Genomic DNA, 12,194 nt, shown 5'->3' with positions numbered 1-12,194 from the left:
ATGAAGCTCTCGTTTTTAAGCTAATAGAATGTGTATGTGCTTTTGAACCCACTGAGACAGACGAGTGTAAACAATGTATAAATAATAACGTTTATCAAAGTTCGGAAGTTTATTTGATATATCACGATATATACTTGTGTATTTTTTCTACTGACGGACGGATTGGATTTGGTTGTTCTATTTGCCTATATCAGACGACAAAACCGCTTTAAAGGTATCACTAATTGACTTTTCAAACAGCATAGTTGACTTAAATAAATATCTTATGAAATCTAAATGAAATAAACCCACAGAAATATAGACGAAGGTAAAAGTGAAATCATGCCCGCTCAATAACCAAAACACACCCAGACTGGGGGAGCTTAAAACGTTAGTCTGTCAAATCACCCACCCAGACGACCGGTAACAGGGCCAAGAAAAGCGATTTCACATTCCACGTACGTTAAATGTCGTGTTATTGGTCAAATTAGTCAAAAGAACAATGGAGCAAAGTTGAAAATCGGCTTAAAATTTCCAAATGTCGCGTAATCCTCGTAAGTCCACTTGACCAGGTGGCAGCCTTGGAGTTCTCGGGGCCGCTAAGATCAATGATCGCAGCAATAGGATGAACATCTTCTAGAGTGTACCTGTCATAAAGACTTACGCATGGACAATCCTTATTTTGACCCGCGGAATGAGTTAGGAGATGTGTCTTTTACTGTATCTGCTGCTAAACAAAGATTAATTTCCATCCGTTTGTTTTAAAGGTGTTATCTATCTATCTATCTATCTATCTATCTATCTATCTATCTATCTATCTATCTACTGTGGTTTCATCAATATTCGTTGAATACCAATTTTCGTGGATTTCGTTGTTTAGTTGATCCACAAAATTAAATGTTCATTGAAATGCAATTTTTATTAACATTTTGTATTGATAGGGTCATTGGCCACGAATTTACGTATCCTTGAAATTGTGATTTTCACTTTATCCATGAAAATTGATGCCCTTGAATATTAATGAAACTACAGTATCTATCTATCTATCTATCCTTTCATCCAACACCAAGTGCAGGTGCTGCATGTTAAGTATCCATTGATCTTCCATCCATCAACTCAACCTTCCATTACACAACCGCTGGATTTCATGTTTACAGTAGCAATGAAATAGTTTGGCCCATAGAGTATTTTTACGATATACTTCTATAACACCGGTTATATTTTCACCCCTACCAATTTTCACCTCGACAACTCCAAGTATCAGACTTAACAAAAAGATAATAATAATCAGCGAGCGCGTGCAATCCTCTAAAAATAAAAACAAATTTTATTTTTAATCAGTATTGTGTCAGCTGCATTCTTGATAGGATGCCACTTAAACACCAAGAGCCCTCGACAACAAATTAAATAACTATGTTCATAGTCATTACAGGTCAAAGATTTCATTTTTTACAAAACGATATAATGAAAGTGTGCCCAATGCACCCTTAACTTCTCATATAAATCGATGACGTATCTAGATGGAATCTGGTTTATTATTAGACAACAAAGGTTAACTCTATCTCAAAACTTGAAGCATCAAACAAGGATCGCTCGTAAGCTCACTTGAAATTAAAATCTCAAAAATCTTGATGGGTGTACAGCATTGTCAGTTAAATGGTTAGGGAGGTACGCTTGTTTGATAGCGCCATCTTTTGAAAGAAAGGGAGAGAAGTTGTCTAACCCTCCATTCAATAATTTGATTTGTTCCTGTAATCCTTGGTTAATTGTGAGGGTGGTTAATCAATTATCACATTTAGAGATTAGTGGCATATGTCACATCGCTGTTTCCGATGGAAGTGGTTCGGACTCGGGAACATGGTTTATACATGTAGCGTCTATAATGTTAACCATTTGGATTATTAAATTGATTTTTATCAGAGTTTATAATAAAAGGATTTTTTTTTAAATTTGAATAGAGATATGTTTGGATTGTATACAATCATTTGATTACCATTAACATGATCTCTGGCTTCTAATTCATCGAGATTCAGAACAATTTAAAGGAATTGGTCAATTGATTGCCTCTTCGTTTAATTTTTGGGGAGTGAATGGGGTTTTTTTTTTTATCAACTATTCCACGCCATCAACCGTTGCGTAGTGCAGTCATTCAGGTCTGTAATCATTTTATCGAGAATCTTCAAAAAATTAACTCTCTTCAGTAGTTTGACTTCTTTTACTTTCAATAGTAAACCAAGAATAAATGCAATATTATAGTCAATATTAAACGCAGTGGTTATAAATTCTATTGCATATATGATATTCTACCTCATCCACACTTCTTCACTTGGGAAAATGTTCTGCTTGAAAACCCAAGAAACAGTGCAATTTTGAGCAAGGTCATCTTGCGTCAGCAAGAGATTAACACTGACTTTATAACAGGACCAGCGGGATATTTTGGACTTATGCAATCAATGTTACGAAAACGTTTATAAGTCAACAAAGCGCTTCGTCTCTCATTACTTGTAAATTGGATAGAATTAGAACTAGAAAATGTATTAGGTGAATAAGGCCACTTATCAATGTATCTTAACCTAGATGTTTCAAAAGTTACCACAAAAGTTCATTCAATGAGGGTCCCTAGAGTCCGCTCTCGTGCGTCCCTTCAGAGAAATCTGTATTATTTCCCTTGGTCAGTTACATCACATCCTAAAAAGGAAATCGGCAGCGGTGTTCATTATCTCTTGTCACCGGGTCGATTTGACCTCGGGCTTAAAAAGATAAAGTCAAGTCAAGCGGCTTTATTGGGTGATTGGAAAAAAGTCAGGAAACGCGATAATGAGATAAAATGAATACACCAGAACCCCGAACCAAACATTGAGATGACCTACGTATAATTCCTCCAAAAAAAGTCTTAATGCAAAATTAATTAAATACGTAAATCATGGTTTGATTTTAATTCAAAGACGATTGAACACAGATACAAGCCCAGATTTCTCCACACGTTGCAAATGCTTCTATTGTTGCTTAATAAAGATTAAATACACTGTAAAAAATGTGTTTAGAACACAAACACTTTTCTAAACGCTTTGTTGTCACACTTTTTTAAATATGTTTAATTCCTAAACATGTTAAATTTCTAAACATGTACGAAAAAGTGTTTAGAATTTAAACACTTGTGTGTTTAGAAATTAAACACCTCTAAACACATAAACAGAGGTGTTTAGATTCTAAACACAAAGTGTTTAATTACTAAACACTTCATTGGTTTTATTTCACGTGTAGAATAAAAATATACTTTAGTCAATTTAGGAACAGCACATACATTTTTTATTGATCAATGCAATGTACAAGTACATATATATAGTATATTTATATAAAATTATACTCATAATTTTCAGCAATTTAAAGCATGTACTGGGAAATTGAATTCATTATTCCTTATAAAGCCATTGAATGTTGATATATTTACATGTACACAATTTGAGTCAAGCAGGGGACATGTTAAGAATACGTACAACAATAAAAAGTTATTTTATATGAAAAGGGGGGGGGGGGGGGGCTAAAAAAACATGTTTATTCAACTTTACACAGACATTATGGTATTGCAAAATTAAAAATTACTCATTTTAAATGTGCATGTGCAATACCATAAATTTCATGTGTCCAGCTTCACACCAACAGGTATGTGCTCGACTTCACGAAAAGGTATTGAGTGATGTTAATTTAAAACAATGAGTATGTGCAATATCATAAAATTCATGTGTCCAGCTTCACACCATAGATGTGTGCTCGACTTCACGAAAAGATATTGAGTATTCAAATTTTGAAGTATTTTAAAAATTGTAAAATGTATGTGCAAATTGCAATACCATAACATCAAAATCACACTAAGAGACATTTGCTTCACTTCATGAAAATTATTAAATGCTAAAAAATTATAGTATTTTGTACCATAAAATTTATGTGTCTAACTCGGCAAGTCTCAATTCATTATGTCCTTTATATTTCTGCATTTCTTCTAAAATTAAATTGAATAAATCTTCATCAATCAATTAATATTGTTGCACACAGTAAAAAATATTCTTCAACATTTCTTTTGAAAAAAGAGAAAAAGATAAAGAAACAAATGATGTCTCTTACATCAAATCTTTTGTCTATATTTACATATAAAACAAAAACAACAGAACACCAAATTTGGCAAAGTGACAATAAATATCAGGTATGTCTTCTAATATAAAGATATACATGTATTTAATTACTACTTATATCTAAATTCAAAAGAGTTATGAAAATTTAAAGTACAAAACTATTTAAAATCTAATCTTTCTTGAACACACATTTTGAATCTTGAGACAAGAGAATAGGAAAAAAAAATAACTTTAGCCAAATTTTCTAGATTTTGCACGTTTAATTTACCGGTAAGCCTATAAGTAAAAAGAAGTAGATGGTCAAATTCATTTTTTCATATCATCAAATGCCTTGGTGAACTTTAGATAATTTTGGTTTATGGCAAATTTGTTCTTCCTGTCACCAAGGACATACACTTGCAAAAAGCCAAGGAGAAGGTAGTTTTTGGGATATGACAAATCCCAAGCGTAGTAGGCATAGAGAAGGTGTGTGAGGGCATCTCTTAGGTTTGTGTTGACCTCCATCTGTATCCCTCCTGCAATGACATAGGCATTGCATATGCCCCGGTCCCCTTGTACAAATACAAGTCTCGGTGGATCACCATCTTTGTTTGGTAAACTCTTCATTTCTGAAGGCTGAAACATGTACAGACAATAAATTATATAATGGATTATAAATGTATTAATATGGTAGCAATACTAATGGTTCATGTATATTAATGTAGGGTAATTCATTTAGTTAGTTTATTCCTTTTAATTAAAAAAAACCCAAACAAATCAAAAGATCACCTTAATGGTCATCATAACAGGATTTTTCCCCGACTTTACTTTATGGTGAAAAGCAATTTTTTTTTCAAGCTGCATCAAGAGTCTATACTCTTCAGCAGTGCCGGGGACACTGACATCATCCTCCTGAAATGAATGCAAAGAATTAAACATTTTTGATTGATTGACCTACTAATTAATGATTATTGAACTACAAAACAATCAATATACAAATTGTACACTTTACAAATCAAATTTATTCAAATGATTGCAGATACCAAATTTACATAAACATACCTCTTGTTGGTGTTCAGAGCAAAGAATTAAACATTTTTGATTGATTGACCTACTAATTAATGATTATTGAACTACAAAACAATCAATATACAAATTGTACACTTTACAAATCAAATTTATTCAAATGATTGCAGATACCAAATTTACATAAACATACCTCTTGTTGATGTTCAGAGCCCAATACCACATCCAAGTGAGACATGGTCTCTGTCCAGTTTTCCACAATTTCTTCTTTTTTCAGAGATGGTTGAATCAAGAAAAACTCCTTCTCCACCTGGTTTTTACAATTATATGTTAAATAATAACAATGACATTTTTAAAAAAGTTTATAAATTGAAATGTCTAATTTTTTTTTTGGGGGGGGGGGGGGGGGGAGGGGGGTTAAATCTTCACATAAAAATCATATTCAGTATAATATTAGTTACATATTCTGCCTTTCCAAGAACTGGAAGTTTTCTCAAGAGTTCCTTTAGGTTTCCATCATGCTTTTTGGTGATGAAGAGCCTTCTCTCTTTGAACGATCCTCTTACAGCCTTCATTATCAATGCCCTGTCCATTTCTTTCTTGGGCTTTTCCATTTCTGTCTTAAAGATTTTGCCTGCATCCAATAGACTCATGGGTTCTGTAAAATTTCAAAATATTTTAACTTCTTTAACAAAATTAAAAGCATTATTCAATTAAATAATTAGTTAATATAATATTTCTAGTAAACTGACATCATAAATATGTGTAAGTCATTTCTTATACCTTCTATCAATTTGATTTCAGGCTCAACTCTTCTTTTTTTAACAGTGGTGTTTGTTTTTCCTCGGGCATTCCATTTCCAACGGATGTTTCGGATTTTTTGAGAAAGCTTTTTGTTGAAGTATCCCTGTGTAACAAATTTTATTGTCAAAGTAAAATATTTAAACAAAATGTGCAAATAATTTGATGCATAACATAAATAAATATGAATTACCCATGGATCCCCAAAAGCATTATGTCCAATGCAAGGATAGCGCTGGTACATCATCCTGCCGAAGTCTGCATACATTCCCCTACTTTCAAACTTAGCAGGTCTCGACAAAATAAAATAAGCAGTTTCTTCGACAAACTTGTCCCATTCTTTAAAGATCTCTCCTTTACTTAAAAGTTCCTTGATCAGTGGAGAGTAAGTAGGGATGAAGGAAGATACATCAGTATAATCCTGCAATAAGGTCAACATTAAATACACTTCCATTTCTTTTTAAAACTGAATTATGTTTAATAACTGACATTTTTAACAAATAAACTTATTAAACTAAATAAGTATTACCTGGCCTTGAATATTGGCATCATGTGTTGTTTTTTCTTCATGGGCTTGAGTTTCCACCTCTTCAACTATTATCCCTCTATATTCAGAGCATTGGTTTGTAGTGTTTTGGTCTCGATCCTTTGTGAATTCTTCTACAACAATTCCTCTGTATTCCTTTTTTTTCGACGTAGTGTCTTCCTGAATGTGGTCCCTTGACGCCTCAGTTTCATTGGATTTTTGCTGCTCCTTTTTAATGTGCTGTAAAATCTTCCGCGCAGGACCAACCTTCCCTGGAAGCATCCTAAATATATCCTCTTCCGTTAGGTATAAAAGACTGAAGCCATCTATTTCGTTGTCTGTAAAATCAAATCAAATACATTTATTTAATTCTAACATTGATTTTAGAATGATTTGAAAAGTAAACAGTTTATTAAAAAGTCCAACTTAATGGAAAATGTTGCTTGCATTCATTGATTTAAAATGAAAAATAAATCTGTTATACATGTATTGTAATTAAACTAGCAATCCATTTGCAATGAAAACAAAGTGGTGAAGTACCTGGTATACTATATTAATTGTACATGCCTTGAAATTCAACACCAACAGAAGTCAACATTCCACAGCATAACCATTAAATTCCCATTTACAATGTGGCAGATCTGTGGCCATTTGTACTTCAGTTCCAGTGATATCAAACAAAAGTTGTCCAGTTTTTCCTCACAAATGAATGAATTAAACACTGGATCAAATTCTCGAATAAACAATTGGCAGCATTCAAAGTACTTAATATTATTGCAAATGTAGATGTTTTTTATGACACACATCATTGGCCCTTCTTCCTCAGAGTAACTTTGTACAAGCACGCTACCATTTTCATAACAGACTCCCTTAATGGTAACATTTGGTGTCTTTAGAACAGTTGCAGGAATCAGATCCTCTTGATTCTGCATTTGCATTTTCTCCCCAACAACAAGCGGAAGATTATGGAAAGCAACTTCACAACCAGAAGAAACTTCATCCCCTGCATAGAGATAAACATGTGATTTTTCACCAGCATAACCACACTGTCTCAAACACATCCATCTTTGGTGATGCAAAGCAATTGAAAGGGGTAGAGATTTAAAATTCCTCCACTTTTTGTTCTTGAAAAAACTATGTTTTGCCTCAAGTCTTGTACACATATGACTTCTTCCTGGTCCGAAATTCAGTATCTGTTTAGGTATGTGAATAAGATAGTGCAGTTTTGGAAATGGGGGAATTTCTGGGTGTAATTTCTGAAAGTTGTAGTTGAAGCTATAAATCAATTGTTCTAATGTTTCTACTGTATCAAAAGATGCAAAAGGTGACATGACAAGAAGCGTTATCTTCAAAAGACGAATGTAATTGTCCCACATTTTGTCTTCACTATCTATGACATCTCCTATCATAAATGGCAAAAGAACAAAAAAGTTCCTTGTTTCTATTGCACTCATGGGAAAATTATTTGACCTGTCCAACGCTTTTTTCTCCAATAATTGTGGTTTATCTGAACACTCTGCTTTTGAGTAGGGAAAAGTCTTAATTAGATTGTTAAGAAACTGCAAGGTAAAATAGCCCTTCTTCTCTATAAAACAATGAAGAATAAGCTGTAGTTCAAGTTTCACAATGCCTTCTAACAAAACATGCATGGGATCATGCAAGATGCATTTAGTCACTTCAAAATCTGGAATGCTTGCTAAGATGCTCCTTTTTGTTACACCATATTCTTTTGACCAATATTTTCGTGTACCTTTACTCACATTATCCAAATGTTCTAATGCATCACAATGATCATTGTATTCAAGGTCATTCCTTAATGTTACTTGGTGTTCAGATAATTGAGTCCCAAGTTCATCACTAGTGATATTGCAAGTTCTACATGGTTTTTTGGCCATGGAAACCCCTTCTTTGAAACCTCCTAAATATTGTGCTGCTGGAGTATCTCCTAACACACAGTACAAAGTTCCATAATAAGTTTTTGTAGAACCATTGATCTCGAACTCTTTTCCCTTGTGAATTGTTTTCATAGATTCAACAAAGTCCTCTAGAAGTTTTGATAAACCATACTTTCTGACATCTGATGAATTTGCAACACCAAGTAGTTGAATTGCTTGTATTTTAAAGCGGAATGCAGGGTTGATATTTAGAAGGATCCAATAAAATATAGATATTTTGTGTTTCTTGCGATGTGATCCAATTGGGTTAACAATTTCAAAATCATCATGGTATAAACAAAATAGCAGAGCATCAGGGTGATCATCAAAGTATTTTTTTTTATGGTATAATCCATCTTTGAAATCCAGTAATGGAAATGTACTTTCTGTCTCAGCAGATAGGTCTTCTTGTACTTCAGGCATTTTTAGTAGTTCATGCAGCTGTCCAAAAAAGGGAATGAAAAATCCATTTTTTTCTTTTTCAACAAAGCGATGCTTATTGCCTACCTTTTTCAACACTTGTTCTGTGCCTAATTTAACTGATACAGGCTTTATATATCCAAGGTGTCTTCGGAAAAATTTTTCACGTAAATGTTCAGTTTCTAGTCCTAGAAACACATCAAGTCTGAACATTTCATCACGATTCACAGTCTGAAAAAAATCCTCCGGAATTTCTGTTGACAAACGTTGTTTAATTACAGAACTTTGATGTTGCAGCATTTCTTTCGTTGAATCCATAATATCGTTAAGTGCCTTTTCAGATAGATTGTGTTCAGCTTTTAATTTTAACAAAAACAATGCTTCAGATTTTTGTGTCTCTCTGCAAGCAGGAACAATATCAATATCAGAGTTATTAGTTGTTGTATCGATATCCTCTTCAATATTATTCAAATTTTCTTCGATTGCATGTTTTCTATAATAATGGCGTCGAAAGCTTGAAAGTTTTGTGAATGAGATCCCACAGCCTGGATTACTGCAGTGAATTATAAAATTTTTCTCAGTTTTATGTTTTCTTAAGAGATGATTTATTAATCCTGCCTTTCCATTACAGAAAAATGGGCACATGCTGCAATTTTGCTGACTCATTATTTCTTGTTAGGTCTGGACACTCATGCACATGCAATGTTCTCCTAAAAATACATTATAAACATCTAAGTTATTTGTGGTACTATAAACACTGAATAATTCATATTATTCTGAAAAAGGAAGTGTAAATGAATGTACTATTTACTAAAACAACTGTGAACATTTTTATAATATTAGTATTATGATATGCAAACTCTATGAGATAAAATATATGTTGCTTTTACCTTTAAAAATCTGGCTTGTTTCTTTGGAAATTCCTTTCCCCAATAACCACTCGAACACATTCTCTATTGTTGATTGTTCATTCAGCATAGTGTCTGCAAATCAACATTTTTTTTCTACAGTTTTTAAGAGAAACATAATATCTAAACTTCTATATAAACATTATTAACACATTAACTTATACATGTTAATCACAGAATGATAAAAAAATTACCAGTTTTTTCTTTTGTCGTTGTGTTTATCACAAACTTAATTGTATCTCTTATGAGGGATGCTGGATCATGCCTTTCGAGACTTCTCAATTCCGGAAATGCCTGAGCCAGATAACTTGCTAGTTCATCTTCTTCTTCCTCTGTAAAATCACTTTCAGAGGGTGCTTCTACAGGTGGAAGAATTAAAATATTTCTTCCTCTTGGTAGCGGATTCTTTATCTGGTGGTTTAGTATAAAATGATCGATATCTAATTTGATGGATTTTGCCTTTTGTACTAGTCTTCCTCTGTAATGAAATAAAGATAATAACATAATCCATGGTAAACTATAGAAATTAGTACTGCAATGGTTCAAAGTTCAAAGCTGAAAGGATATCATAATCTTTTCTAAGAAGTAAAATTGCCTTGCCATTTTGACAACAAAACTGTAACCGGATGTTGTTATATACTGTATTGTGAAAAGACCTAACTCGATCTACATATATGTACATATCGAGCCCGACATAAAACATCGGTAGATTTCATGATAAACATTCGGAAATACCTGGCTTTCCAAAAATATTTTTAAAATAATTTTTATCAAGTTAAAATGAATTGCAAGTGCTTTCAATAAGGAACAGAGGAAATTAGGGAGTATTATTCATTGTTTTGTTACAGTCAAAGTACTGACTAATGTCTATAAAGTATTAATACACGTTAAAAACCCATGCATTTAAAACTGTTGGTCTATTTGCTCCATAAAAAGGAACACAATTCTTTATACAATACAGAAACAATAAAACAGGTATAATCGAGCATTTGGACAGTATAAAAAACCATAGTTCTGAGTTCTCGATTGTCCATAATAACACGCAAGTATGCCTCCAAGTTTTTAACTCACTTAAGTACTCAAATGCATTTTGTGTTACTTTAATATACAAGAAATGATAGTTACCTCTTTGAAACGTCTTCCATTTACATACGGGTCACTCTCTTTGTTCTTCTCACTGGAGAGGCGCGAAAAACGGGCACCCTACTGAGTTGACCGCTTAGGCGTTTATATAGCTAAACATGTTTAGATTTAAGATGTGTATCATAGTATGTGTTTGGCATTTGAACACAATTCTAAACGTGTTTAGGCTTAAACGTGTTTAGAATGTGTTGGAATTCTAAGCACATTTTTTACAGTGTACCAATCAATTTAACAAACTATTATCCTTGACGAAATCATTTTTTATAACATCTGAATTTGATTCAACAGTTTTTAACCGGCTTTAAGGTAGGTCGATGGTTTGTCGGAATTCTCCGCCTAATCCCGCTTACCGAGACTTTCTGCTGTTCTGGTTGCCTTCGGCGAGTATCTGCATTAAGCGAAAAAACAGCTTCTACATATTTGGTCGTATTAGGGGTTAGTGTCTTTGGCAGTTTCCCCTAAGGTCAACTCGAGGTTTCGCTAATTTTCATATACTTTTAAATGACTTATTTACCGGCGGATTAAAGTTTCCAGTCCTTATTCTCTCTCTCTGCTAGACACCTGCACACGACTTAATACACAACCACATGGTAAAATACGCCCTTTAGCTCTAAATTATACTTTACAGTTGTGGAGGTGCAATTTGTATCCCATACATTGGACTCCAACCAACCTCTTTATAAATATATACCACTTTTTCGGATAGTTAGTTTTTTGGTATACTTTTTACAATATTTGCAATTGTATGTGACGAGCTTTTCATCTAACTTCGCGTAAAACACCCAACAAATAAATCGCATAGACAATTTATCTCTTAAATTGGTCAAATTTAGAGCTATCATGTCGCATTAATTTTTTAGAAATCTAAATTTTCAATTTTGCTTATCTAAATTTTGAAATAACTGAGCTCTCTATCTAACTTTATAATATTCAGATCTAAAATGCAAAAAATCTCTAAATCTCTAAATCTCTCTCTCTCTCTCTCTCTCTCTCTCTCTCTCTCTCTCTCTCTCTCATTTTGACTAACTGATTGAAAAGTACAAATGAAAAAAAAAGTGGTGCTAAAAACAGGCAATTCCATTTTTTTCTAATCCTGCTCATAATTCCTCAAATCTTTCAAATCATTCCTAATTGATTATTTTCATTTTTTTTCTATAGCTAATCTAATTGAATACCCAGTCACGTGACCCCGGATACAAAAGGCGTGTTCGGGATGATTTGGTGCAGTGCTCGTTTTCAACGTTTGGGGGAGGCATGGTCCGCAAGGAATGTTTGAAACCCGCAGAAATTGAGCAGATGCATTCTTATACAGACAAAGGAGTTATATACTGAGTAAAATAGAAAAAGC

General features: G+C 33.3%; 1 protein-coding gene across 2 annotated transcripts; it reads right to left on the bottom strand.

Moving 5' to 3' along the window:
• Positions 1-3,271: 3,271 nt before the first annotated feature.
• On the bottom strand, positions 3,272-11,019 carry LOC128185709 (uncharacterized). Of its 2 annotated transcripts, XM_052855340.1 has the most exons (10): positions 10,829-11,019; positions 9,898-10,181; positions 9,686-9,778; positions 6,445-6,779; positions 6,109-6,336; positions 5,898-6,021; positions 5,576-5,772; positions 5,308-5,424; positions 4,878-5,000; positions 3,272-4,724 (listed from the first exon to the last, which is right to left on the bottom strand). In XM_052855340.1, the coding sequence occupies exons 1-10, from the start codon at positions 10,846-10,848 to the stop codon at positions 4,416-4,418; spliced, it is 1,830 nt and encodes a 609-aa protein (XP_052711300.1). In that variant the 5' UTR covers positions 10,849-11,019; the 3' UTR covers positions 3,272-4,415. The 2 variants fall into 2 exon arrangements, with proteins under 2 accessions (XP_052711300.1, XP_052711299.1); XM_052855339.1 differs by having other exon boundaries at positions 9,898-11,019.
• Between the last annotated feature and the right edge of the window lie 1,175 nt (positions 11,020-12,194).

This window comes from Crassostrea angulata, chromosome 5 (assembly GCF_025612915.1).
Source record: "Crassostrea angulata isolate pt1a10 chromosome 5, ASM2561291v2, whole genome shotgun sequence".
In the NCBI taxonomy this organism is placed as follows: Eukaryota; Metazoa; Mollusca; class Bivalvia; order Ostreida; family Ostreidae; genus Magallana; species Magallana angulata.
The sequence above is the reverse complement of the archived record's forward strand: the minus strand, read 5'-3'. Positions and strand labels throughout refer to the sequence as shown.